General features: G+C 59.9%; 1 protein-coding gene across 1 annotated transcript; it reads left to right on the forward strand.

Annotated features, from left to right (window-relative positions):
* Positions 1–191: 191 nt before the first annotated feature.
* PSD (pleckstrin and Sec7 domain containing) lies at positions 192–27,461 on the forward strand. The gene is given in 19 exon segments (XM_038757654.1): positions 192–585; positions 4,263–4,939; positions 4,941–5,073; positions 5,589–5,694; positions 6,725–7,026; positions 7,028–7,146; positions 8,027–8,518; positions 11,149–11,343; positions 11,695–11,775; positions 11,962–12,077; positions 17,095–17,153; positions 17,870–17,959; positions 23,536–23,579; positions 24,051–24,229; positions 24,463–24,533; positions 24,765–24,922; positions 25,270–25,414; positions 25,539–25,682; positions 26,113–27,461. Coding segments are annotated over 18 exon segments (3,258 nt in total). The 5' UTR covers positions 192–585; positions 4,263–4,370; the 3' UTR covers positions 26,368–27,461.
* The last annotated feature ends 50 nt before the right edge of the window (positions 27,462–27,511 follow it).

Genomic DNA, 27,511 nt, shown 5'->3' on the forward strand with positions numbered 1-27,511 from the left:
ACGGGACCCCCATTTCCTGCCCCTGCCCTCCCCCAGAACCCCTTAGATCCCCCTCCTCTCGGGACCCCATTTCTTACCCCTGCCCTCCCCCAGAACCCCTTAGGTCCCCCTCCTCACAGAACCCCATTTCCTGCCCCTGCCCTCCTCCACAACCCCTCGGGTCCCCCTCCTCTCGGAACCCCATTTTCCGCCCCTGCCCCCCTGCCCCAGAACCCCCTCGGTCCCCCTTCTCTTGCCCACAGCAAGAGGCCTGCGGCCCCTGCCCCTCCACACTGCCGGGTCGGGGCCGAGGGGCCTCCCCGGTCCCCATCTCCAGCTCCGAGTCGTTGGCAACACAACCCTCTGGGGAAGCCGGGAGTCCCAGAGCCGGGGGGCCCTTGGGGATTTGGGGGAGGGGAAGAGGAGGCAGGGCGCAGGGCACTTCAGTTTCACAGCCTCCCGCTCCTCCTCTGGGCCGGCCAGAGACGAAGATGCCCCTCCAAACTGCCCGCTCCTCCCTCGGCTCCTACCTCGGCCCGTCGGGAAGTTCCTGATGTGTAACCCCAATCCCTTCTGCTGCATTCCAGCCAATCTCCCGGGAACGAGGTGAGGTGGTGGGGTGGACGTTTCTCTGGGGCATCACGGCTCCATGGCAGGGGCATCCGATCGGATCTGGAGAGACTCCTCTGGCCACCGGAGTCCTGGATTGGGTCAGAGGGGAGCTCTCTGGGATCAGGGCTTCTCGATTCCATCCTCAGCTCGACCCCCTGCACTCCTCAAACCAAAACCATGCCCCTTTCCACCCCGCTTGCTTCAGTTTCTCTCTTAGGAAACTGGAGGGGCCAAAGAAGCGGAACGCATATTTATGTGTGTAACCTAGAGTGTGCCTTGCGGGTGGCATCATTAGCGGGGCACATGTGAGGGAATGGTGTATGAAATGGAATGGTACATAACTCTTAGATGTCAGTCATGTATGTACTTGAACTGGCTCGTGTGTGCTGTAACAGGCCACGGGTATGATATCAATCTTATTTACTGATCGCCTGCTATCTGCAGAGCACTGTACAAAGCACTTGGGTGAGTACAATACACCAGAATTAGCAGACACCTTCCCTGCCCATACCAAGCTTACAGTCCCGCTCCTTCCTCTCCCCCTCCCCCCCAGCACCTGTATGTATGTTTGTACAGATTCATTACTCAATTTATTTTACTTGTACATATTTACTATTCTATTTATTTTATTTTGTTAATATGTTTTGTTTTGTTGTCTGTCTCCCCCTTCTAGACTGTGAGCCCACTGTTGGGTAGGGACCGTCTCTATATGTTGCCAACTTGGACTTCCCAAGCGCTTAGTACAGTGCTCTGCACACAGTAAGCACTCAATAAATACAACTGAGTGAATGAATTACTCTATTTTACTTATACATATTTACTATTCTATTTATTTTATTTTGTTAATATGTTTTGTTTTGTTGTCTGTCTCCCCCTTCTAGACTGTAAGCCCACTGTTGGGTAGGGACCATCTCTATATCTTGCCAACTCGTACTTCCCAAGCGCTTAGTACAGTGCTCTGCACACAGTAGGCGCTCAATGAATACAATTGAATGAGTGAATGAATGAATCAAGGACTGTAAGGCCTTCACATCTAATCGGATTTAGGAGTGTGGCATGTGGTGGGTCATGTGTGCGACCTATATCGAGATACATTTAACTTGACTCTTGTATATCACAGTCTGGGGACTTGGCACATGTGATGGGTAAGAGGGCATGTGTGTGACTCATGAATAGCATGTTGTCAGACAGCCTTGCATACACTGGAAATACTGGAAGTTCTGGGGAGGAGGAGCCCCCATCCCACTTCTCTTCCCCCCATTGTGTCACTTACTGCTTCCCAGGCCCCCCAGGAGATCAGATTCCCCCACCCTGTGGCAGGGAAGCAGTCAGTGAGGGTGGGAGGGTGGGCAAATAGAGACCACCCACAGACGGGCAGTCCAACTCTCATTAACTCTTCAGCACCAAGGCTGCACCTACTGAACTCCCCCCCACAAACACATCTTGGAGTTGCTCCCCTCCTTTGCTCCTGGAAAAGACTAAAGGATCAGGGCAGGAGCAGAAAGAGATATATTTATTTATTTATTGTGTCTGGGTGTTAGCTATATATGAGAGAGAGAGAGAGAGATTAGTATTGCTGAAGGCTGAGCCAGAGTGTGGGGTGAGAAGGGGAGGGAGGAGAGTGGGGGAGGACAGGGGAGAGGGGAAGAGAAGGAGGAGGGAGGAGAGGGGAGGAGGATGGGAGAGGGGAAGAAAAGGAGAGGCCAGGGAAAGAACCATTAAGAACCGAGACTCCAGCTCTGGTTCCAGCCCTCGAGTGGAGAGGCAGTGAGTGGGGTCCACTGGAGGGGAAGGGGTGAGGGTTGAGGAGCTCAGAGAGACATGAGGTCCTAACTCAGGGGCTAGAGGACAGATACAGAGTAGGGGGTGGTGGGAAGGATGTGGTCAAGGGAGGGTGGCACCCCAGGGAAGGGCAGGCAGCCTTGGAAACCCCCCCCCCCCAACCCGACCATTCCCCAAAGAGGAAGGTGTTCTTTCTGTAGCTCAGCCTATGCAAGGCCATCATGGCTGAGCCTCCTGGGGAGTGGGTGGGGGGATAGGAAGGACTGGGGCTGGGGGCTTGTTTCCCCATGTATAGGCTCCGCTCTCTCTGAGCCAGATGGCTGTCATCTCCACTCAGCCCTGAGCCCCCATGAGCTGGGAGCATGGGGGCTGGGGAGAGGAGGAAGGAGCAGGGGGAGGAAGGGGGAGTGCCAACCCCTTGTCAAGGCCCTAGGACTATTTATATGTGTCTGGGTGTTCATTTTTTACGTGTGTGTGTTTGTGTGTGTGTGTGTGTGCATTTCTGTCCTTTTGTGGCTCTAGGCTCTGGTGTGTGTCCATATGTGAAAGACCGCATGTGTATCCTTATGAGTATGCTCTGTGTGATTTTGTGTGTGTGTGTTTGCATTTCTGTCCTTTTGTGGCCCTAGGCTCTGGTGTGTGTCCATGTGTGAAAGACCACATGTGTATCCTTTATGAGTATGCTCTGTGTAATTGTGTGTGTGTGTGTGTGTGTGTGTGTGTGTGTGTGTGCAGTTAAATCAAATCCCTGCCTCACAACTTGGTGCTTTTGATCCCTTAGCTATCCTCATGTCACCCTGCTTTCCAAGGCCCAGCCCTCCCTCCTTCTCTCCTTCCCGCCATTCCTCCCTCTCTCCCTCCCTTTCTCCTTCCTTCCTTCCCTCCCAAGGCCTTTCACTCCCCCCCGGAGCCCTGCCTGGCTCCCTCTCCCTCCCTCCTTCCCTCCCCTGGCCTCTAATGCCCTGAGTCGGTGCCCTGGACTGGGAAGGATGGGAGGATGGGAGCAGGGTTGGGACTGAGGGGATCTGGGTTTCCCACCACTACCCCCCCGCCCCCAAGGGCTGGAGATAGGGTACAGGATTGGGGTTTGAAGGATGGGTCGCTCAAGCAGGGCTGAGGCCAGAGTACAGAACCGGGGCAGGGGATGGTGGGGGGTGGGGGGAGGGGGCGAAGGCTCGAGTCACTGGTATGGGAATTGTGATGGGCTGCCTGCAAAGGAACCTGGATTCTTCCTTATCTGAGCGGCTCTCCAGTTTCCATGGGTACCAACTGAGCACACGAGACCCACATGATGCCCGAAATAGCAGCCCTGCCCTGATGGATGTAGGACCCTCCCCCCCGCCACTCCCCTCCGCCTAGTCTCTCTCTTCAGGGGACGAAGGCAGGGTTGGGCCCGGGCCTCCCGAGTGAGACACCCGGACTCGGCTTCTCCTTTGCCTTTCTGAAGCGTCCGGGGGCTCCGAGCCCCTCGGCCTTCCATTTCCCCCGCAGACAGACGGGTAGTGAAGGCCCCACCGTGGCTCGTGGCGGAGGGGTGGGCGGGGGCCTTGGAGGAGAGAGTGCGTGGAGATCTTTTAGACTGTGAGCCCACTGTTGGGTAGGGACTGTCTCTATATGTTGCCAACTTGGACTTCCCAAGCGCTTAGTACAGTGCTCTGCACACAGTAAGCGCTCAATAAATACGATTGATTGATTGATTGATTGATCTGGCCCCATTCCCCAGCCCCTCACCTCCTGCCATTCCAGTGGTTCTCCAGCCTCCGGGCCCCCGGTTCCTCCCTCCCCACCGCTCCCAGCTCCTCCCAGCCCCCCAACTCCTCTGCTGCCTAGATGTCCCTCCTCGCCCCCCGCCCTGGGCTGCTTACCCTTTGGTTTTCCCTCTCTTGCAGGCCCACGTGAAGAGCATGCTACGCCGGTGTCCTTGACGCCGCCCTGGACTGCCCTTTGGCCTGTGCTCTAGGCCCCACCGCGGCCTGTGCCTGCCTCGTGCCCCCAGCATGGCCCAGGGAGCTCTGCGCTTCCGCTCGGAGGGCGACTGTGCCATCTCCCCCCCGCGCTGCCCCCGGCGCTGGCTGGCCGGCGGCCCGGTGCCCCCGAGCCCGCCCCATGGCATGGCGCTGGGCCCGGCCCAGCTGGGCACGTATGGCAGCACGGGCTCCCTGGTGCGCCGGCTTGGGGAGCCGGGGCCCTTCGGCCGGGACGGGGGCCGGGTGACGGCCCCCTGCACCCCGCTGCGGGGCCGGCCTGCTCCCCGGGGGCACCCCTCACCCACCGTCACCCCCTCGCCCCCCGCCGCAGGGCCCCGCTCCGTGGTGACCTTTCGCTTCGTGGAGAAGGCCAGCGTCAGGACGGTCAATGGGCCGCCCGAGGGCGGGGGGCAGTGGGGCGGGGGTCTGAGCCGCAGCCTGGACCTTGGTGGCCCCCCGGCTTCCCCGGCCCACTGCCGCCCAGGCCCCGCTGCTGGCCACTCCACTCCCACCGGAGCCTTGGGGCGCAAGCTGAGACTGGAGGCCTGCGCCTCTGACCCGTTCCCAGCCGGGGGCAACTCCCTGCCAGCCCCCGCCCGCCGCCCCAGGCCCCCCACCCCCCCCGCCCAATGGAGAAAGCCTCTTCTCGTCTCTCCCCAATGGGCTGGCCGGCCCCACCGATGACCTGGTGGCTTTGCTGAGACATCCTGGGGCCGTGAAGCCCCCGTACCAGGTTTGGACATCCCCACTCCCCACAAATAATAATAATAATAATGGTATTTGTTAAGCGCTTACTATGTGCCAAGCACTGTTCTAAGCGCCGGGGGAATACAAGGTGATCAGGTTGTCCCACGTGGGGCTCACAATCTTAATCCCCATTTTACAGGTGAGGTCACTGAGGCCCAGAGAAGTGAAGTGTCTTGCCCAAAGTCACCCAGCTGACAATTGGCGGAGCCGGGATTTGTAACCCATGACCTCTGACTCCAAAGCCCGGGCTCTTTCCACGGAGCCACGCTTGGAAACCCCAAGCTGCTAACTGGAATGAGGCCCATTGGGTCTGGGAGGGGGGAGGGGGCGTTGGTGGACTCCCCCTTGAAGAACTCTGTTCGTCTTTCTCCTCACTTCATTTGGCCTTTGCCTCTCTCTGTGACTTCTCTCTCTTTCCTTGTCCTTTCTCTTCCGATCCTCATTTCCCTCTCCTTCTCTGTCTCCTTCTCTCTCTCTCTCTGTCCTCTAACTCTGGATCAGGGAGACTCCTCCTGGTTCTCTCCCCGGGAGGCCTCTGCCCATGCCCAACGCATTGCCCGGGCCAAGTGGGAATTCTTCTTTGGCTCGCTGGACCCCCCAAGCTCAGGTAACTAGACTAGCAAAGGCTAGGAGAGGGGCAGGAGAAGGGAGAGGAGGGGAGGGGCCCCTGGGGAAGTGTCCGATGACAGGGGGTGGGGGGCCTGGGTCCCAGGCTGGGAACTCGGGGTTGGGTGTTGGGGTGGCCTCATCTACCTTCTTCCTCTGTCAAGCTGGAAGGTATGAACCCGTTGTTGGGTAGGGACCGTCTCTAGATGTTGCCAATTTGTACTTCCCAAGCGCTTAGTCCAGTGCTCTGCACACAGTAAGCGCTCAATAAATACGATTGAATGAATGAGTGAATATGAGATGGGGCTGGGCAGGGGGGTCTCAGGGGTGGGTAGATTGTGGAGACTCAGGAGAAAGAACCCTACAGAAAAGTGAAGGGGAATGAGCCCACTGTTGGGTAGGGACCGTCTCTATATGTTGCCAACTTATAATAATAATAATAATAATAATAATAATAATAATAATGGCATTTGTTAAGCACTTACTATGTGCAAAGCACTGTTCTAAGCGCTGGGGGGATACAATGGGATCAAGTTGTCCCACGTGGGGCTCACAGTCTTAATCCTCATTTTACAGATGAGGGAACTGAGGCTCAGAGAAGTTACTTCCCAAGCGCTTAGTCCAGTGCTCTGCACACAGTAAGCGCTCAATAAATACGATTGAATGAACGAATGAATGAATGACTAAGGCGCCTAGAAAAGAGGCGGCCGGGGGTGGGGAGAGGACATGATTCAGATGGGCAAGTTTCCCTAGGGCCGTTAGGCAGAAGTCATTGGCTTGTTGGTCCCAGTCCCCTTCGGGCCAGTACAGAGGGATGGACCTCCAGCGCTTAGTACAGTGCTTTGCACATAGTGAGCGCTTGATAAATGCCATCATTATTATTATTATTATCTTGCAGCTGGAAGGGCTTCCTGGCTCGGGGGTGGGAGGCCAGGGGACTGCCTGCCTTCTTTGAAGACCTCTGAATTCAGGAGCCCCCACCTGAGCGGGCCTGGAGGCCTTCCTCTCCCCTTCCCATGTCTGTGTTGCAGGGTCCCGGCCCGCCAGCTCCCCTTCCCCGCCCCCAGGACGAAAGCAGCCGGCGGAGGTGGGAGGCTGGGGAGGGGGCGGGCCACCGGGCCGGGGGCAACCGGTGGCCAAGTACTCGGAGACCGACCTGGATACGGTGCCCCTGCGCTGCTACCGGGAGACCGACATCGACGAGGTCCTGGCGGAGCGGGAGGAGGCCGACTCTGCCATCGACAGCCAGCGGGACAGCGAGAGCCAGCCCAGCTCCGGGGGCCGGGCCGGGGGCTCCCCACCAAGGCCAAGGCCCCCCCCCTGCCCACGCCCCTGCCCACGCTTCCACACCCCGCCCCTCCAGCCTGGGCAGTGCCAGTGAGGATGACCAAGAGGGCGAGGACGAGGGGGAAGATGAGGTGTTTGAGGCCTCTGAGGTGGCGGAAAGGGCCAGGTGAGGGGGAGAGAGAAGTGGAGGGGGGGAGGCCGGTTGGGGGGGAGGAGGACTTGAGCAGAGCTGGACAGTTAGTGGTGGGGCGGGAGGGAGAAGGGAGAGGAGGGCGGGAGGTGGGAAGCGGGGAAGCTGGGGTGGGAAGGGCAGAGCCCTGGGGTCGGTGGGGTAGTGGGAGGACGGTGGGGAAGAGGAGAGGTGAGGGGTTGAGGGTGGGAGAGTGAAGGGAAACTGGGGCAAAGGGGATGAGGTCTTTCTAAATTTTTTATGCTACTGGTTAAGCACTTACTACAGGTCAAACAATGTTCTAAGCGCTCTAGGGTTAGGTTGGACACAGTCCCTGTCAGCATGGGGCTTGCAGTCTAAATAGGAGGAAGAACAGGTATTTAATCCCCATTTCTCTGGAAACGGAGGCCCAGAGAAGTTAAATGACTTCCCCCAAGTCCCATAGCGAGCAGTTGGCAGAGCTGGGATTAGAACCCGGGTCCTCTGACTCCCAGGGCCGGGGTCTTTCCACCAGGCCACGCTGCTTCTCCAGTTGAGAGCCGGAGAGCAAAGGTCGGGGAAGGTGGGGATGGATTGGGAGGGTGGATCGGTGCCCCTCAAAGCCAAGGAAGGAAAGGAGCAGCGCAGCTTGGGGCTGGGGCTGGGGGAGAGACGGGGCAGTGTGGTTTGGTGATGGGGGGACTTGGCTGGAGATCCAAACCAGGGGCTCCCTCCAGGGTGAGGAGAGGCTGGGCAGGATGAGGGTAGGGCCGGAAAGGGAGAGGAGGGGCGTGGGGGAGGAGAAGGGGCAGAGGGAGGCCGGAGAGGAGCTGATCAGGAGGGGTGAGTGTCGGCTCCTGCCCACTCCCCGGCCCCCATCTCTCCCATTTCCCTGCAGGCCAATGGTCCCCCTCTGTGGCCCTCTCAAGTCTCCTGGGCCCTTCCTGCCAGGCAGCAGCCCCTCCCCGGAGGGCACCGATTCCTTCAGTCACCACTTTGAGAGTATTATGGAGTCGCACCGAGCCAAGGGCACCTCCTATACCAGCCTGGACTCCCTGGAGGGTTTGGGCTCCCCCGTCCCCACAAAGAGTCCCTATTTCACCTTTGAACTGCCCACACCCGATCCCACCCCCTGGCCTGCCCCTATCCTCACCCCCACCCCCAGGCCTCCTTCCCCTGCTGCTCCCCTTGCCCCTCTGGAGCTGGAATCGGGGGCCAGCTCTGCGGCTGACGGCCCCTGGACCGAACGGGAGGAAGAGGAGAAGGTGGCAGAGGAGGAAGAGGAAGAGGAGGATGAGGGAGGGGAAAATGTGGGGCCCTCCTTGGGGGAGCCAGCGAGCCCCTGCCATTCCGAGGACAGCTTTGGGCTGCCAGCACCCCCTGGGAGCAGGTGAGTGACTCCTGTGGGTATGGGGGGGTTAGCTGTGGATCCTGTCCATCGTCCCTGCCCCGCTGGACCCAGGCCTTGGAAAGGTCTGAACCCGAGCCTCACTGAAGTTTGTGGGGGTGAGATCCCCGTGGGCACTGTGGGGAAAGACCCGCCTGGGTCCAGCCCTGGAATGACTGGTGTAAATCCTCCGGGGAGGGGAGGAAGGGTGTGGGGAGGTGGCAGCGTTTGGAGAAAAAGGAGGAGAGAGGAGTAGGCTTATTTGTTTATTCATCGGTCAGCTGGTTTCTGGTTTCTCTGCCTAGGTCTGGTTGCCAGCACTGTTGTTGTGACCCAGAGAGGAGAGGGGGAAGGAAGGGGAAGTGTGTTTCATTTTATTTTGTTTTGTTTTATGGGATTTGCTAAGGGCTTACTATATATCAAACACTGTTCTAAGCACTGGGGTAGAAACAAGTGAATTAGGTTGGACACAGTCCCTGTCCTATAAGAGGCTCTCAGTCCAAGTAGGAGGGAGAACAGGAGAACTGAGGCACAGGTCACACAGCAAGCAATTGGCAGAGTCAGGATTAGACCCAGGTCCTCTGGCTCCCATGCCCACGCGCTTTCCACTAGGCCACGCTTCTTCCCCCGGACCCATCTCTGCTCCATCTCCCCACACCAGGCTCGCTTCCCCCGTCCCGAGACCCCTCCTGGAGCCAGGACAACTGCCTCCCCTTGATGCTGGGAGGGGGCTGTCAGTGCTCTGGGGGGAACCCCACTTTTCTACCCTCTCACTGCGAGGTCACTGCGATTCCCTGAAGTCCCTGAACTAGGGAAGCTAACAAGACACTGAGCTGTGCGACCCCTGATCTCGCATCCCTGGGGGCTCGGAGTGGGGGGGTGGGGTGGTGGAGGGTGGGTAGGAGGGCAGGTGGCGGTGAAAAGGGGTGGAGGGTGGGTAGGAGGGCAGGTGGCGGTGAAAAGTACAACAGCAAGCAGACATTCTTCCATCCCCTCCTCCTCCTGGCACAAGTCTAGGGAGATAGTGGGGAAGTGTAGGGTGGACAGCAGGGTCAGGTAGAGCCAGTCAGGACCAGCCAGAGCTAGGCAAAGCCATGCTCTGCCAGTGCTACCGCATTTCCCCCCACCAGCTCTGTGCGTGGAGTCGGATCAGAAGCATTCATCCCAGATCTGGGATCTTAGAGACTCCCTCAGGAGCCCTTTACCTAACCAGTCCACCCTGCTGGCCCCCAAACCAACCCACGCCTCTCTCACTAAACACCGGAGGCCCAAGGGAAGGGTTGTCCCCCATATTTTTCACTTCTCAGCACCCACCATTTTGGGATTGCAAAGTCTAGAATTTCTTCCTCGGGTCTAACTTCCATCCTTCCCGCTGCAGTTCCCACCCTTTCTCAACCCATCTTCCAAAGAAACGGAGAGCAGTGAAGGGACAGTTCTCCCCCTTTGCCCCATGTTAGCTAAGCTGCCTTCCTGCCCATAACCCAGGGCGGGAGGAGGGAGGCCTGATCCCCTCCAGAGCTTCCACTCTGTTGTCCTCCACACCCTGCCTGCCTGCAGGTTGGCCATCTTTGTCCTTTGAAGTCAAAGGAGAAGTTAAGGCCTTGAGCGGGAGGAGGGGGAAGAGGAGAGAGTGTGGGAGGAAGGCATACAGGAAGCATCACCAAAGGAAGAGAGAAGAGGGAGAAAGGCGTTGATCTAAACCCCTGAGAGAGGAAAAGATGAGGGGGTCCTTTGGATGAAGACTGAGGGGCTCCCAGTTTCCTCACCAGGGCTAGTTAATTCTTTCCCCTCCTTCCCCCCCCCCCCCTTGCTCCCATGGCAACAGGGAGGAGGTGGTCCAAGAGATGACATCGCTTAGCAACTGGGAGTTTCCGGGTTGCTCAGTTCCCAGGGTGACAGGTGGCATCATGAGTAGACTGCTGAGGGGAGAGGAGAAAAGGGAGAGGTGCCCTCCCCATTGCCCCCTTTCCTCCCCGTTTTGTCAGCTCCATCCTCGGCTAGGGCCAGTGAGGTATGGGGAGGAAGGGGAGGGTCGTTTGCCGCCTCACCTCCCTGAGCGCAGCAGCCCCTGGCTCGCCTCTCCAGTGTGGGGTGGAAACCATTATTGCTGGTCCTCCTGCCCCAACCCTTGGTGGTCTGCCCCAGTGTCCTCCCTCAGCTTTCCCTTCATGACTGGAGACACCTATTCCTATCTTTTCTGGGGAACCAACAGACTTGCCTCTCTATAGAATTGCAGTGGCATCCCTGCTCCTTGGATCTCAGCCCTGATTAAGATCCGGGGAGTAGAGAGCATTAGGAGGGCCAAAAGTGGCAGATGTGGGGCACAGGGCCGATGGGGCTGGAGAAAGAACTGAGAGGGGAATGGAAGAGATGGCTGGGGGGAGGACAAGTCATGAGCTGGAGGTCTCTGAAGGTCATTAAGCTAGAGATCCCACCCTGCTTCAGGGGGGCAAGAGGAAGAGGATTGATGCAGCAGCAGGAGGAATTGAGGCTAGACATGAGGAAGAACTTCCAGTCGGGGCAGCCTGGGAGAGACCCAGCTGGCGCAGGGGAGAATGGCAGGAGGGCCTTGCTGGCTCCTTGAGAAGTTGGCATCTCCCTGAGCTACCTCCCCCCCCCCCCACCCCCCTCAGCACCCACGCCCCGGGACAGCTGGTGTCCGACTCGGATTCGGAGCTGGACAGCACGGAACAGCTAGCCCTGGGCAGCACGGACACGCTGTCCAATGGGCACAAGGCCGACTTGGAGGCTGCCAAGCGGCTGGCCAAGCGCCTCTACAACCTGGATGGCTTCAAGAAGGCAGATGTGGCCAGGCACCTAGGGAAGAAGTACGTTTGGCACCCGGGGCCCAGGTGCCAATCGCCTTGGGGCCCCAAGCCTGGGGAAAGGAGGGATGGGGCCGACGGGGGATGGTCACCCTCTGAGGGGGGAGTCACGTGGGATGCTTGCCCAGACCCTGTGCCCATGTGGTACCTGAAGCCGTGCGAAGGCAGCCCCTCTGCCCTTGTCCACACCCAGCACCCAAGACTGTCCTCAGAGAGTCAGCGAAACGCCTCCTTAATAAAAATCATGGTGGTATCTGTTTGGCGCTTACAATGTGCCGAGCCCCGGAGTAGATGTAGGATAACTGGGTCGGACACTCCCCACCCCCAAAACACTCACCGCTATCTCCCCCTCAGCAACGACTTCAGCAAGCTGGTAGCCGGAGAGTACCTCAAGTTTTTTGTCTTCACGGGCATGAGCCTGGACCAGGCTCTCAGGTGGGTAGCGGCCCTGACAAAGGGTTTGGGCAGCTGGCGCCAAGAGGGAGGCTTCCCCAGCAAGGGGACACTTCGGGGCCTTGAACGTGGGGCACAGGGCCCCTCTGGGCTGGCAGTGAGAAAATTGAGGGTGGACAAGACAAGAGACTCCCTTCTCTGGATGACATCCTCATTCCCCTGCTGCAGGACCTTCCTGAAGGAGCTGGCATTGATGGGGGAGACCCAGGAACGGGAGCGAGTGCTGGCTCATTTCTCCCAACGCTTCTTTCAATGCAACCCCAGCAGCACCCTGTCTTCAGAAGGTGAGGCTGAGGGCATGGGGGGAGGAGCGAGGGGCTATATATATATATATATATATATATATATATATAATGTTTGTACATATTTATTCTATTTATTTCATTTTGTTAATCTGTTTTGTTTTGTTGTCTGTCTCCCCCTTCTAGACTGTGAGCCCGCTGTTGGGTAGAGACCGTCTCTATATGTTGCCAACTTGGACTTCCCAAGCGCTTAGTCCAGTGCTCTGCACACAGTAAGCGCTCAATAAATACGACTGAATGAATGAATGAGGGAAGAGCCTGGGTGGCGGGGGGTGCGGCTGTCGGGAGAAGCAGCGTGGCTCAGTGGAAAGAGCACGGGTTTTGGAGTCAGAGGTAATGGGTTCAAATCCCGGCTCTGCCAATTGTCAGCTGTGTGACTTTGGGCAAGTCACTTCACTTCTCTGGGCCCCAGTTCCCTCATCTGTAAAATGGGGATTAAGACTGTGAGCCCCCTGTGGGACAACCTGATCACCTTGTAACCTTCCCAGTGCTTAGAACAGTGCTTTGCACATAGAAAGTGCTTAATAAATGCCATTATCATTATTATTATTATTATTATCCCCCTGCCTGGATGGAGTCCACCATGTACGGAGCATTTTGCTGGGCTCTGGGGAGAGGCTGGAGTGGGGAGGAGGAGGAGGCTTATACAAGGTGGAAATCCAGTCTAGGGCAGAACTGGGGTTGGACTAGGTAGTAGCCCTTTCAGGTATCCCTAGTGGTAGTGCCAGCCTGACTTGGCAAGTCCCTTGGCCCTACTGAGAGCTCACCTCCTCCAGGAGGCCTTCCCAGACTGAGCCCCTTCCTTCCTCTCCCCCTCGTCCCCCTCTCCATCCCCCCATCTTACCTCCTTCCCTTCCCCACAGCACCTGTATATACGTATATATGTTTGTACATATTTATTACTCTATTTATTTATTTATTTATTTCACTTGTACATATCTATTCTATTTATTTTATTTTGTTAGTATGTTTGGTTTTGTCCTCCGTCTCCCCCTTTTAGACTGTGAGCCCACTGTTGGGTAGGGACTGTCTCTATATGTTGCCAACTTGGACTTCCCAAGCTCTTAGTACAGTGCTCTGCACACAGTAAGCGCTCAATAAATACGATTGATTGATTGATTGATTAGCCTGGTGGTAATGCCAGCCTGGCTTGGTATCCCCCTTGGCCCAGTAGTAGGGTCAGCCTGACTTGGCATTCCCCTTGGCCCGGTGGCAGGGCCAGCCTGGCCTGGCATCCCCCTTGACCCAGTGGTTGGGTCAGACTGGCCTGGCATCCTCCATGGCCTGGTGGTAGTACCAGCCTGGATGTAGCCCTAGATTCATTTCCAGGGGCTCGGTTGGTTGCCCTGAGACACTTCCAGATCGCTACTGAGTGTTTTCCTTGGGGAGCGCCGAGCCAACACCTCCCATTTTACAGGTGAGGAAGTTGAGGCACAGAGAGGTTAAATGACTTGTCTAAAGTCACACAGCAGGCAACTAGCGGAGCTGGGAAGCAACGTGGCCTAGGGTCTACCCCTATTCATTCATTCAATCGTATTTATTGAGTGCTTACTGTGTGCAAAGCACTGTACTAAGCACGTGGGAAGTACAAGTTGGCAACATATAGAGACGGTCCCTACCCAACAGTGGGCTCACAGTCTAGAAGACTATAAACTGTGAGCTCATTGTGGGCAGGAATGTGTCTGTTGTTATACTGTACACTCCCAAGAGCTTCGTACAGTGCTTTGCACACAGTAAGCGCTCAATAAATACATCCGAATGAATGGATAAAGCACAGGCCCGGGAGCCACATCTCTGCTGTGTGAAACTTAGTTCCACTACATCCCACTGATTATTTCTGAGGCGGATGCTCTAGGATTTCGGGAGTTTGGGATCTGCAGCAGTTTATAAAATGGTATCGTTGCCCACAACTGTGACTCAACTTCCCAAGTGCAGGAAGCTGTTAAGATCTGCAATCCACACCTCTGGCAGCGGCCTTTCGGAAACCTCTCTCCCCCTGGATCGTGACTAGATTGCCAAATGCGTCCTGCCCTTAAAGGTGGGCTTCCTGTCCATGCTCTTTTCTGCTCAGTGCATAAACGGCCCCTTCCCAACTCACAGGCCTGGGCCTCCAGGGTTTCTGTTGCTCTGCAGATCTGAGATCCTAACCGATCATCGATCGACGGATGGATCGATCGATGATCTTAAATTCTGTCCCCTTGGTGCTGCCACCTCTCTCGGAGGGCACCGCTGGGTGCCCGCTTGGGAACGTAAGCAGGGTTAACCCCGGGTCAGACCACGGATCTCCATCTCAGCAACAGGAGGCTCATCGCACGGCTGATTAAATTGTTCTGGGCTTCTTCGGTTCTGTGACGTGCTTACAGCTTTCTCTGTTTTCAACTGCTCTTTGCGCACGCCTTGAAGTCCTTGAGCTGCTTGAATGCCTCATTCTTCTTAGATGACAAGAGCCTCCAAAGTTGGTCAACATTTCCTTTCGTTCCCAATTTTCACCTCTCGAGTTGAAAAGTGTTGGAAGTGTCAGGTGCTTCCTCCCCCTCGAAGTGCAAGAAAATGGAGGATTTTCCTTCCTCGCTCTTGCCATCAGCCTGCCGGCGGTTGCTACCCACAACTTGTCCTTTCACCTGAATTTTCTCCAGTTTTCTGGAAGACGTTCTGAAAAGCCAAGGCTGGATGGGAGAGGGAAGACATTCAGACTTAATGTTCTTGCCCTCCCCGCTTCTCAGTGTCCTGTTGGGTGGCAAGAACTCTTCCTTCTCTCTGGGGGGGCTTCTCTGGAGCCTGCTCTGCCAGTGGGAGCACTCAGGCTTCTTTGTCGTTCCCCTTCAGCACTCTTTGTTGTCGCTTTTTGTTTGTTTCCGTGGAATTTAAGTCCTTACTATGTTCCAGGCACTGTACTGGGTGCCGGGGGTAGGTACAAGATAATTGAGTTGGCTAGTCAATCGGTCAATCTTATTTACTGAGCGCTTACTGCATTCAGAACACTGTACCAAGCACTTGAGAGAGTACAATACAACAATATTATAGACACATTCCCTGCCCACAACGAGCTCACAGTGACACAGTCCCTGTCCCGCATAGGGCTCACAGTTTTAATCTACATTTTACGGATGAGGTAATCCCCATTTTGCAAATGAGGCCACTGAGGCCCAGAGAAGTTGTGACCCCACGGGCTTCTCTTAGGGCTCTGGGATCCCAGACCCACAAGGACAGGCAAGAAAAACAACTTGGGCAGAGAGCCTGCTGGGTGGACCGATTTCCTCTTCAAGTTAGGTTCCTGGGGTCTCAATTCTGATTCAATCAATCAATCAATCAATCAGTCGTATTTATTGAGCACTTACTGTGTACAGAGCACTGTACTAAGCACTTGATTCGACTCGATCGGCCCCATCTAAGGGATGCATCTCCAGTGCTTAATAAAGTGCCTGGTACACAGTAAGCCACACTTGTGTATATTTGTACATATTTATTACTCTATTTTATCAATGATATATATATATATAGCTATAATTCTATTTATTTTGATGGTATTGACACCTGTCTACTTGTTTTGTTTTGTTGTCTGTCTCCCCCTTTTAGGCTGTGAACCCGTTGTTGGGTAGGGACCGTTTCTATATGTTGTCAGTTTGTTCTTCCCAAGCGCCTAGTACAGTGCTCTGCACACAGTAAGCGCTCAATAAATGCGAATGAATGAATCTAAAAAAGAACTTCCTTGGGCCATCGGGTGAGGCCTGAGCGGACTCTAAGTTGAGGGGTGCTCTGGGCGTCCTGCCACGGCCCCTGCCCGGCCCGGGGGAGCCGAAGGGCCCGAGGGTCAGGGAAAGGTGGTCCCCGTGTGACCCCCTGGCCCCTGCCCTTGTGGAACTGGCAGTCTGATGGGGGAGTAGGAGTGTGCACTCAGCCACATCTGCCCTCACAGGCAGTCAGACCTCAAGCCAAGCAAACAAAACTGGCAAAGCCCAGATTTACAACCTTAAGATTTACCACTTCAAGATTTATGACCTAGAGAAGCAACAGATAGAGCGCTGCCTGGGAGTCAGAAGGACCTGGGTTCTAATCCCAGCTCAGTCACATATCTGCTGTGTGCCTTTGGGCAAGTCACTTAACTACTCTGTGCCTTGGTTACCTCATCTGTAAAACGGGGATTACGAGTGTGAGCCCCATGTGGGGCGGGGACCGTGTCCAACCTGATTAGCTTGTATCTACCCCAGGGCTTAGTGCAGCAGCCGGCATATCATCATCATCATCATCATCAATCATATTTATTGAGCGCTTACTGAGTGCAGAGCACTGTACTAAGCTCTTGGGAAGTACAAGTTGGCAACTTATAGAGACAGTCCCTACCCAACAGTGGGCTCACAGTCTAAAAGGGGGAGACAGAGAACAAAGCCAAACATACAGTAAACCCTTAACAAATACCATGAAAAAAAAAATAAATTACATCACCACAGAGATGCTGAAGATGGGAGGGGGCTGGAGCCACGGGAGTGAAATGGGGTTAATCTGGGGAGGCTTTTTGAACAGGTTTAGTGGGAGTCACTCAAGGTGTCAGAGCAAAAAGAGTGAAGGTGGGGGTGCCTATATGCATGGATTATGTGGGGACATACGATGAGTTTCGGTACACTGGGCTGCCCAAGCATGTACCCATGTCCCTGGGTGCAAAATGGTGAGCAACAGTGATCCCAAGTGCTTAGTACAGTGCTCTGCACACAGTAAGCGCTCAATAAATACGATTGATTGATCTCAAGACTGCAAGGGACAAGTTAGGTGTGGGGGGGAGTGCATTTCTCTCCCTAAACCCTTCCCTGGGGGCTCCACTCCTTGCCTCCCATTCCCTGGACTCAGGAGTTGGTGCCCCTGGACTCAGGAGTTGGTGCCCCGGGGCAGAGCCGCAGCCTGAGGAGGCTGTCAGGCCTGGAGGGGGTGAGGGGATGAGACTGTTTGGGTCCCTGGCCTGAGGCCTGCTCTGCTGACCACCAGGACCCCCCCTCTGTCCTTGCAGATGGAGCCCACACATTGACCTGTGCCCTCATGCTGCTCAACACCGACTTGCATGGCCACGTGAGTGTGGGGTTGGGGGGAAGGGGACCTGCTGCCCTGAACCCCCCCAGTTTTGAGAGACCCTGCAGAGCAGGAACCCTGAGGCCCAGGACCCGTTTCCCGGGGTCTGGGAAAGGGAAGGAGAAGAAGAGGAAGGGAGGGAAGTAGGGCAGGAAAGGGAGGGAGGGAAGTAGGGCAGGAAAGAGAGGGAGGGATGGAGGGAAGTAGGGCAGGAAAGGGAGGAAGGGAGGGGAGGAGAGGGTGAGAGAGAGAAAGGGGAGGATGAGAGAGAAGGAAAGGGCAGACTGGGGAAGGGAAGGGGGGAGAAAAGCAGAGAAGCAGCGTGGCCTAGTGGAAACAGCCCCGGGGCTTGCGAGTCAGAGGTCATGGGTTCTAATCCAGCCTCCACCCCTTATCAGCTGTGTGATTTTGAGCAAGTCCCTTCACTTCTCTGGGCCTCAGTTACTTCATCTGTCAAATGGGGATCAAGACTGTGAGCCCCACATGAGACAACCTGATGACCCCGTATCTATCCCAGCGCTTAGAACGGTGCTCGGCACATAGTGAGCACTCGGCAAACACCATTATTATTACGATTATCATTAGAAAAGAGGGGAAAGGGGATAGCGAGCCAGAAGTGGAGGGGAAATAAGGAAGAGCGGAGAGCGTCAGGTGGCTGGGTCGCCCCTGCCCCCTTCCCCAGCTCACGCTGCCCCCTCCCCGCTCATCCCTCCCAGAACATCGGGAAGCGCATGACTTGTGCTGACTTCATTGGGAACCTAGAGGGACTCAACGGGGGCAGTGATTTCCCACGGGAACTGCTCAAGGTAACGAGGGAGAGGACCCCCGCCCTCCCCCCTATAGCCTGAGCCCCCTCCCCCCGTCCCCCCCCGTCCCCGATGGCTCTGTGGGGGTCACAGGGGCCTGGGGGAGGGAGAGAGGAGCGGAGCTGTGCCGGCAGGGACTCACCACCGTGACTCAGGCTCCGAACCGGTTCCCTTCCAGCCGGTTCCCTTTTTCCTCCCCCTCTCCGCACCCACCCGCCCCCTCAGCGCGTCCCCCACGGGGACACGTGCAGCCTACGTGCACACGTGAGCGCGGAGAGGAGACACGGGCAAACGGGCACCGGTCCCCACGCCGCCACACGGACCCACGGGCACAGACACACTCCCGCAGGGCACCCCCGACGGGGCCAGGAGAGGGGTTGGGGGGTCGGTGCCCTCCCCTCCACCCGGCCCCCCGTTTCCAAACCTTTGGTGGTCACTGCATTGGTCAGTCCCGGGGGTCCCTCGTCTGGCAGAGCTGGAGGCCGGTGGTCACTGCAGTGGTCAGTCCCGGGTGTCCCTCGTCTGGCAGAGCTGGAGGCCCAGTTCAGGGGGAGGGGAGGGGTCCTGGGGCATTGGGCAACCAGGGGCTTCTAGGACTGGCCCCTTCCTTCCCCTCTGCAGCTTCAAACTTGCCAAGCTGCCCACCCGGGAAGCAGGGGAGAGGGCTCTGCGGAGACACGGGCCATCTCACGTGGCTCAGTGGAAAGAGCCCGGGCTTGGGAGTCCGAGGTCATGGGTTCTAATCCCGGCTCCTCCGCTTGTCAGCTGGGTGACTCTGGGCAAGTCACGGCACTTCTCTGAGCCTCAGTGACCTCAGCTGTCAAATGGGGATGAAGACTGTGAGCCCCACGCGGGGCAACCCGATCACCCTGTATCCTCTCCAGAGCTTAGAACAGTGCTTGGCACGTAGTAAGCGCTCAACAAATGCCATCATCGTCATCATCACTGGGAGAAAATGCCCGTTGAGCCCCAACCACACACAAAAACACACGCACTTCATCGTCAGCAGTATGTTGTTTGCCTGTGTCCAGCTGGGGGGTGTGTGGTGTGGTGTGGTGTGGTGTGTGTGTGTGTGTTTGTGTATTTGTGTGTGTTGGGGCGGGCCGGGTCTGCCCTGCCCGCACGGCAGGTATCTGTGGTCGGGAAACTGGACGGGAGAGGCAGGAGCTGAGATGCAGGATGGCCGGGCCGGAACCCCTCTCCCCCTCCCTCCCACGCCCCCCTCACCCCTCTCCCGTTGGAGAAGCACCGTGGCCTAGCGGCAAGAGCCCGGGCCTGGGGGTCAGAGGTCATGGGTTCTAATCCCGGCTCTGCCGCTCTGTCTGCTGTGTCACCTTGGGGAAGCCACTTTCCTTCTCTGGGCCTCCGTTACCTCATCTGTCAAATGGGGATGAAGACTGTGAGCCCCGCGTGGGACAACCTGATTAGGTTGTATCCACCCCCAGCGCTTAGAACAGTGCTTGGCACAAACAAATACAGTCCTCATGCCTGAGTTGTTCTTCTGCGCCCCCCGGCCCTTCCTGGAGGCTCCCGGGCCCGGGAGCGCATGAAGTTGGCGGTAGTCGCGGGTGGGGTGGGAGGGGGCTCTTGGGGGCAAAGGCTGGGCCCCTGCTGTGGCCCCCGGGCACGGCCCCAGGGCATAGGCCCCGGGCACAGTGGGAGCAGCCTGGAAGCCCCCAGGGTGGCGGCGTCGCGGGGGGGAGGCGAGCGCTCGCCCCTTTTCCTGGCGGGAAGCCTTCCCTGGAGCTTTGCCAGGCTCAGGGAGGCCGGAGCCCCCCGGAGCCCCCCGGAGCTGAGGGCGCCAGCCCCGCTCCCGCAGCCAGGCCTGCCCCTCTGCCCGGTCCCTCCCGCGCCTGCCCCCCACCAACACTTTCTCCCCTTGAGCGGTGCCCCCAGTCTCCTTACCCCCTCTCCCCCCGCACGTGGGCCTGTCCCCGCCTCTCCCTCTGGGGAGCCCGCCCTGCCTGCCTGCCTGCCTGCCTGCCGCTGGCCTCCGGGCTCTGCTGGCCGGGCCCCGGGTCCCCCTTGCCCCCCGTGCCCCCCGTGCCCCGTCCCGCAGTGGGCAGCGGCGGGAGGCCGGCTGGCCTGGCGGGCGGGCAGCTGGGCGGGGGCTGGTGTCCCCCCTCCCCCGGGCCGCGGGCCGGAGGAGCCCTCGCCCCCGGCGCCGGGACACATCCGGTCCTCGCACCACCTTGCCTCCCGCTCCACCGGGCCAGCCCCCTCACCCTCCTCCTCCTCCTCTTCTCCTCCCTCCCTCTTCTTCCTGCTCCTCTTCTCCTCCTCCGTCCCTCCTCTCCTCTTCCTCCTCCCCCCTCCCTCCTTCCTCTTCCCCTCCGCCTCTCTCCTTTTCCTCCTCTCTCCTCTTCCTCCTCCTCCCTCCTCTCCTCTTCCTCTTCTCCCTCCCTCCTCTTCTCCTCCTCCTCCTCTCTCCTCTTCCTCCCCTTCTTCTCCCCCTCCTCCTAATCTTCCTCCCCCTCTTCTCCTCCTCCTTCTCCCCCCACTCCTTCTCCTCCCTCCCTCCCTCCCTCCCCGAGCGTTCCCCGAGCCGGCCGGGCCCCTCTCCCCTCTCCCCTCTCCCCGCCCCATCTCCCGCCCCGTCTCCCCGCCTCCCTCCGCTTTTGCTGCAGAGCCGAGCGCGCCTCCTCCTCCTCCTTCTCCTCCTCCTCCTCCTCCTCCTCCTCCGCCGTCCCCGGGCCCCCGTCTGACCGGCTGAGCGGGGGGCCGGGGCGCTCGGTCACCCGGGTCCGCACGGCGCCGGTCCCTCCCTCCCTCCCTCCCTCTCTCCATCCCTCCGCGGGCCTCGGCGGGCCCGGCCGGGCGGAGGGGAGGGGAGGGGAGGGGAGGGGAGGGGAGAGGAGGGGTCCCCGGGGGTCCCGCCGTCGGCATGATCGGGGTGAACAGCATCCAGAGCAGCGCGGCGGGCCGGCTGCGCTCCCGCTCCATGTGCTCCGTGCGCTACGGCCGCAACTACCGCGGCGCCGAGACCTTCTGCTACGGGTGGCCCCAGCGGTCGCGCACCCTCAAGCCCGTGCTCTACACCGACCTGGTGGTCAGCCGCCTGCAGAACCGCAACAGGAAGAAGAAGACGGTAAGGGGGCGGCCGGCCGGCCGGCCCCCCGACGCGCACGGAGCCCCGGGCCCCGATCCCGGCTCCGGCCCTCCCCGGACCGGGACGGGGGTCGCGGGAAACTTCGGGGGGACCATCGACTGGTGGGGGGAGGCGGGGGGGGGGGCTATGCTTGGCTCTGGTTCCTGAGGGCTGTGTGTGTTGGGGGTGTGTGCGAATTGGAGGCCTGTTGCGGGAAGGTCCATCCGAGCGGACCGCGTTTGGTGGCAGAAGCTGTGCACGTGAGGATGGGGCGTTGTGGGTCTCCGGGAGGTGTTGGGAGGCCGTGTCCGTGGGCATTCGTTTGTCTCCGAGGCGTTGGAGGCTGTCTGTAGAGAGGGATGGGGATTTGTTTGTCTCTCAGGGGCTGGAGGCCGTCTGTCTATAGAGGGATGGGGGGTTGTGCGTCTGGGAGGCGTTGGAGGCTGTCTGTAGAGAGGGATGGGGAGCTGTTTGTTTGTGAGGTGTCGGAGGCTGTGTGTATAAGGTGATGGGGGGTTGTGCGTCTGGGAGGTTTCGGAGGCTGGGTGTATAGGGTGATGGAGGGTTGTGCGTCTGTGAGGTGTTGGAGGCTGTCTGTGTAGGGTGATGGAGGGTTGTGCGTCTGTGAGGTGTTGGAGGCTGTCTGTATAGGGTGATGGGGGGTTGTGCGTCTGTGAGGTGTTGGAGGCTGTCAGTATAGGGTGATGGAGGGTCGTGCGTCTGTGAGGAGTCGGAGGCTGTCTGTATAAGGTGATGGAGGGTCGTGCGTCTGTGAGGTGTCGGAGGCTGTCTGTATAGGGTGATGGAGGGTTGTGCGTCTGTGAGGAGTCGGAGGCTGTCTGTATAGGGTGATGGAGGGTCGTGCGTCTGTGAGGAGTCGGAGGCTGTCTGTATAGGGTGATGGAGGGTCGTGCGTCTGTGAGGCGTTGGAGGCTGGGTGTATGGGGTGATGGGAGTTTGTGCAGTCTGTGAGGTGTTGGTGGCTGGGTGTATTGGGTGATGGGGGTTGTGTATCCCTGAGATGTTGAGGCCATGCGTGTGTTTGTGGAGGACGTTGGAGTTGAATGGCATCACATACCACATATACTCAGACGTCACCGAGGCACCGCACTCTGCGTACACACCACACATCATGTGCGCACCCGCCCCCCCCCCCCCCCGCAACCCACACAGAGCATACGTGTGACACAGAAGTGCACGCAGGTGCGCACACCCCTGCCCAGATACACTCGCCATGAAAACATATACACTCATAGACACACCCACTCACCACCTGACAGACGCTCTCTGACAGAAACCCCCACAAAACACACACTCACTCACAGATGCTCCTCCACGAGTCCCTCGTAGACACACACGCGCACGCACAGAGACGGGCTTAGAGCCACAGATACACTCACATACGCGCGCACACAGATCTTCTCGTGGAGGCACAGGTGCACACCTCGGGCTGACCCCTCCCCTCAGACTTCCAGGCAGATTTGCGAGCCCACTCTCCGCTCCCCACTTTGGAGTTTGTGGCACTGCCCGTTCAGGGCCTTCCCCCTTGGGACAGTGGTGCGTGTATCCCAGGGAGACTAAGCCTCTGGGTGAGGGGGAGTGGCGCCGGGTCCGTGGCCTCTGCGTGCCAGGATTGAGCCGGGTGAGAGCTGGCACGGCAACAAGGCGGGGGACCCTAGGGCGGCACAGAGCAGCGTTGTACGCCAACCCTCCCGGGCCCCTCCGGGTGCCGTGAGCCTAGGCCAGGCCGGGGAGCCCGGGGCACCTCTTCCTCCAGATCCCCGCCCCAGGAGGACCCCGGGTTCTCTCCTCCCTTTGTCCCTGGCACGATGGGCCTTTTCCCCAACCTTCTCAGGGCCTTCTGGTGGCTGGGGAGGCTTGCCTGACTTCTTCAGCAGGGCTGAGAGAGCCTGGTGGAGACAAGGGAGCAACACCCCCACCCCTCTCCCCTCCTGGCCTCTTCTTGCCCTCTTCCCAAACTTCCCACCTCTGCTCTGCTGTTGCTCCTTCTGCTGCAGTTCCTTTTTAGGCCCTAACCAGTCCTGGGTCCTAGATCCTGCATCCCTCCACCTACTCTCCTCTCTCCCCCATCCCACGACTGTTCTCCTTGCCCTGCTCCTCTCCACCGTCAGTCCTTACTCCCACGGCGGTGTATTATTATTATTATTACTAGAATTATTTTCTATCTGCTCTTCCCTGCTTCCCCCTCCCTCCTGAGCCTGCACAGATTCTCTGTGAGGCATGGGGTTTGGGGTTTGATGTCTATGGGTGGGTCCGCTTCTCCCCCGCTGTTTGGCCCAGGCCTGACACTGCTCTCCACACGCTCTGGCTGGAGGCCCGAGGGAGGATGGACTGAGGTGGGAGGGGGGCGGGGGGGAGCACTGCCAGTTGGAGCCCATTAACTGGTTTCGACATGGACCTTTTCTGGGGGCCACCCTGACCTCTGACCTTCAACCCCATGTGTGTCGTCCCCCCCCCTCCCCCCCAGGCTCTATACAGTTCCATCAAGAATGAGAAGCTGCAGTGGGCCATGTGAGTGCTGGGGGGGGGGGAGAGGGCAGGGCTGGGGACGGTCAGGGGCCAGGCCGAGAGGGAGGAGGAAGGGCACAGATGAAGGGAGCAGGGAGGGCCAGGCAGCCAGGAGGAGATGGGGAGCTGTGGGGAGGGCAAGTGACTGCCGCTGCCTTTCTCCTTCTTTGGCAACGGCTTGGGGCCCGGCCCTGCCTCTCGTCTCCCTGGCTTGTTTTGACAGTGGCGGCTCCCGCTGCCCACCCAGACTCCTTCTCCAGACCTGGGCCCCTCCCCTGGCACAGCAGGGAGCGGGAGACTCCTCGGGTGGGCAGCAGCGGGCCCACCCCTGCTCGGACCCTTGGGCAGAGAGGGATTCCGGGGCGGCGGACCTGGGGGCGAGTGTTGGCGGAGGGGTCCGGCTGGTCCTCTAGGGTGGGGCCGCAGCCTGGGAGTCCTGGGGCTGATCCAGACTGGGTGGTGTCACCCCCGCAGTGACGAGGAAGAGCTGCGGCGCTCGCTGTCTGAGCTGGCCGACCCCAACCCCAAAGGCGTCAAGCGGCTGAGCGGCTGCTCCAACCCCTTCCTGGACTTCTCTCCCGAGCCCGGCTCCTGCACTTACAAGCACGGCCCGCTCGTGCGCAAGGTGCATGCCGACCCCGACTGCAAGAAGAGTACGTAGGGGCGGGGGCGGGCCCCCCAAGAACCTGGGGAGGGCGGTGGGACCGAGGGCCAGCCGGTCGGTCTGGGGTTCCCCGGCTCCAACCCTCTCGGGGCTCCCAAAGGCGACGTGGGAGGCCCAGAGAAGGCAGCCCCGGAGGCAGGGTGGGGGTGGGAGGGTGGGTCCGACTCGGGGAGGGGGCCGCCGGGGCCCCACTGATGGGTGTCCAACCACTGGGCTCCCCAGCACCGAGGGGCAAGAGGGGTTGGAAGGCTTTCCATGCTGTCCTGAAGGGGATGATCCTCTACTTGCAGAAGGTACCGGGCGGGTCGTGGCGCGGCGGGGCAGGTCCAGGTGTGGGGCTGGGGTGAGACAAAGAGGCCCCGGCAGGTCCAGAGCGGGGACGATGGGCACAGAGACCACGACAGGTCCGGACCAGGTCGGGGGGTATGGGAGGCTGCTCAGTTCCCTAGAGCCAAAGCTGGTGTGGGCGGAGAAAGGGAGGCCGGGGTCCCTGCTGACGGGGCCCGGGGGGTGGGTGGGCACAGGAAGCCTATGAGCCAGGGAAGGGGCTGGCGGAGGAGGAGCTGAAGAACGCCGTCAGCCTCCACCACGCCTTGGCCACGCGGGCCAGCGACTACAGCAAGAGGCCCAACGTCTTCTACCTGCGTACGGCCGACTGGCGCATCTTCCTCTTCCAGGCGCCGTGAGTCATGCACTGCCCCTGCTGGGGCACAGCACCCTTCCCTAGGGCCCAGTGCCCTCCTCTAAGGGCACAGCACCCTCCTCTAGGGCACAGCGCCCTCCTCTAGGGCACCAGTGCCTTCCTCTGGGGCACGGTGCCCTCCTCCAGGGGAGGCTACTTACCAGGCTGGGCCCAGGGTGCCATCCCCCGCCAAACTGCGTCACAGCCTGCCCCCCTACCCTGATGGGAGGGTGGGGAGCCCACATCCTGCCCCCTTCCCGTGCCCCACCTTCTCACCCTCCTCGGCCCCAGTCCCGTGGCCCCAGCCCGGCCCCTGCGGCCCCTGCCCTCTCCCCTCCTGCCCGCAGGAGCCTGGAACAGATGCAATCCTGGATCACCCGCATCAACGTGGTGGCTGCCATGTTCTCCGCACCCCCTTTCCCCGCGGCCGTCAGCTCCCAGAAGAAGTTCAGCCGCCCACTCCTGCCCAGCTCTACCACCCGCCTCTCCCAGGTAGCCCCTGGCCCCACACCTTCCCGTTCCCTGCCCTCCACCCTCCCAGGAGCCGCAGGGTCTGGGGGGCGGCCCCCGTCGTCTCCCGGATGGGACGATTGATGCGGGGGCTGCCCCTTGCCAGGAGGAGCAGGCGCGCACCCACGAATCCAAGCTGAGGGCCGTGGCTTCAGAGCTGCAGGAGCACCGGGCGGCCCTGCCCGACAAGAAGGGCAAGGGCAAAGACAGCGAGGAGCAGCGGCAGAAAGAAGCCTACCTGGAGTTCGAGGTCAGTTCTGGGATTGGATGGACAAAGGGCATGGACTGACCTCCAGATCCCCCCCACTCTCAGGGCGAGGACCCCAGGCACAATCCCCCACCCCCCGCAAACTGCCAGGAGTTTGAGGTCAGCTCTGGGGTTGGGGCGGGGCGTCCAAATCTCAGGCAGGCACACCCCCTACTCCATCTCAGGTCCAGGACCACATCCGCAGTCATCTGTCATCGTCATCCCCCTTCCCCTCGATGCCCACAGCTAAGGTTTAGGGGAGAGGCAGTGTCCTGGGATTCCCTCCTTAGGGCCCCGCTCCGAGTTGTCGTTGGCCAAGCGGGGTCGAGAGGGCGGTGGGGGCGAGGGGCTGAGGGGGACGGTGGAGGAGAAGTGGCTTTGGGGAGAGGCCCAAAGTGGGGTCTCACCCCACTCCCTCTCCCCACACCCCCAGAAGTCCCGCTACGGCACCTATGCGGCCTTGCTACGAGCCAAGCTCAAGGCGGGCACGGAGGAGCTAGAAGCGGTGGAGGCCGCCCTGTGCCAGGCAGCAGGCAGGGGAGGCGAAGAGGGGCTCCAGCCCGGGGCCGCGGCCCCGCCCAAGCCTCAGCGCCACGGCTCGGAGCGCCACGGCTCGGAGCACCGGAGCGGGGAGCACCACAGCGGGGAGCACCGGGGCAGTGGCGGCAGCGGGCGCCAGAAGCCCTGAGTAGGTTGAGGCCGGGCCGGGTCACTCACTGAATGCCCCCTGGTCAGGCGGCCGGCGGTCCCCGGGGGTCGTGCAGTCGGCCAAGCCTGCCAGCGACAGGAGGCGGCGGGCGCAGAAGCCAGTGTGGAGGGGCGCCATCCGCAAGCCATGGGCCTGACCGCGCCGGACGCGGGGGCCCCGAGGCCGGAGTTGGGGGGGAGAGGGGGTGTCAGGGCTCCACGGCCGGGGGATGGGGAGCCAAACTCCCACCCGGGCCTGGGTATCTTCCCCCCAGAAACCATTTTGTGATACTGTTTTGCACTTTTTCGTACGGGATGGGTGCTGGGGGTGGGGAGGGGACTTTTTGACGCTTTGCGGGGAGCGGGCCGTGGGGCGGGAAGGGCGACGCACGGTCGGGGCCCACGCTTTCCACCCTGCTGCCCTCGGCTCCTCCAGACACCAGCAGTGGCGGCCCGGCTGCCCTCCGCCGGCGGGACCCTCCGCCTTCTCCCCGCCGCCTTCCCCTCCTCCTGAGCCTGGGGCTGCTGGCACTGCCGCCGAGGGGCTCAGAAGCCTGGCAGAGGGGTCGGGGCTTTGTCCCCGGAGGGGAAGGGTTAGCAGAGGGGCCCTTGGCACCACGATCTGAATTTCCTTCTCTCTCTCCCCCAAGGGCTCGCTCCTTTCCCAGAGCAGGGGCAGGACCTGAATCCGGGGGAGAGGGCCGCAAGGGGAAAGGGCTCTGCCCCCCTCCCGGGCTCCACTCTTCTCCCTCCCCGTCCCCATTGTCATCCCCTGCTCTACCCCTCCCCCCTGCCACCCCACAGTGGATAACAGCAGTGCCATGGGCAGGTGGGCGAGGGGGCTCTCCCCAGCAGGCAGGGCCAGCAGCGGTCAAGATAACCCCTTTAGAATCTGCTTGGCACTGCCCCTGAAGAGGCGGGCAGGCAGAGCCCTGCTCCTCTTCCCCGCCAGCTGCAGCGGGTAGGCCCTGGTTCTGGGTGCTGCGTCTCCACCCTGCCCTTTGTACACAGCCTCCGCCTCCTCCTCCTCTGCCGCCGCCGCCGCCGCCGCCATTAAACCCTGCTCTGGAGCCCCCGCTTCTGTCCTGGTTCTTTCCCCGGGCCGGAACCTGGCCCGGGGACAAGGGGGCAGGGAGGAGTGGGCA

Source organism: Tachyglossus aculeatus, chromosome 16 (genome assembly GCF_015852505.1).
Source record: "Tachyglossus aculeatus isolate mTacAcu1 chromosome 16, mTacAcu1.pri, whole genome shotgun sequence".
Lineage (NCBI taxonomy): Eukaryota > Metazoa > Chordata > Mammalia > Monotremata > Tachyglossidae > Tachyglossus > Tachyglossus aculeatus.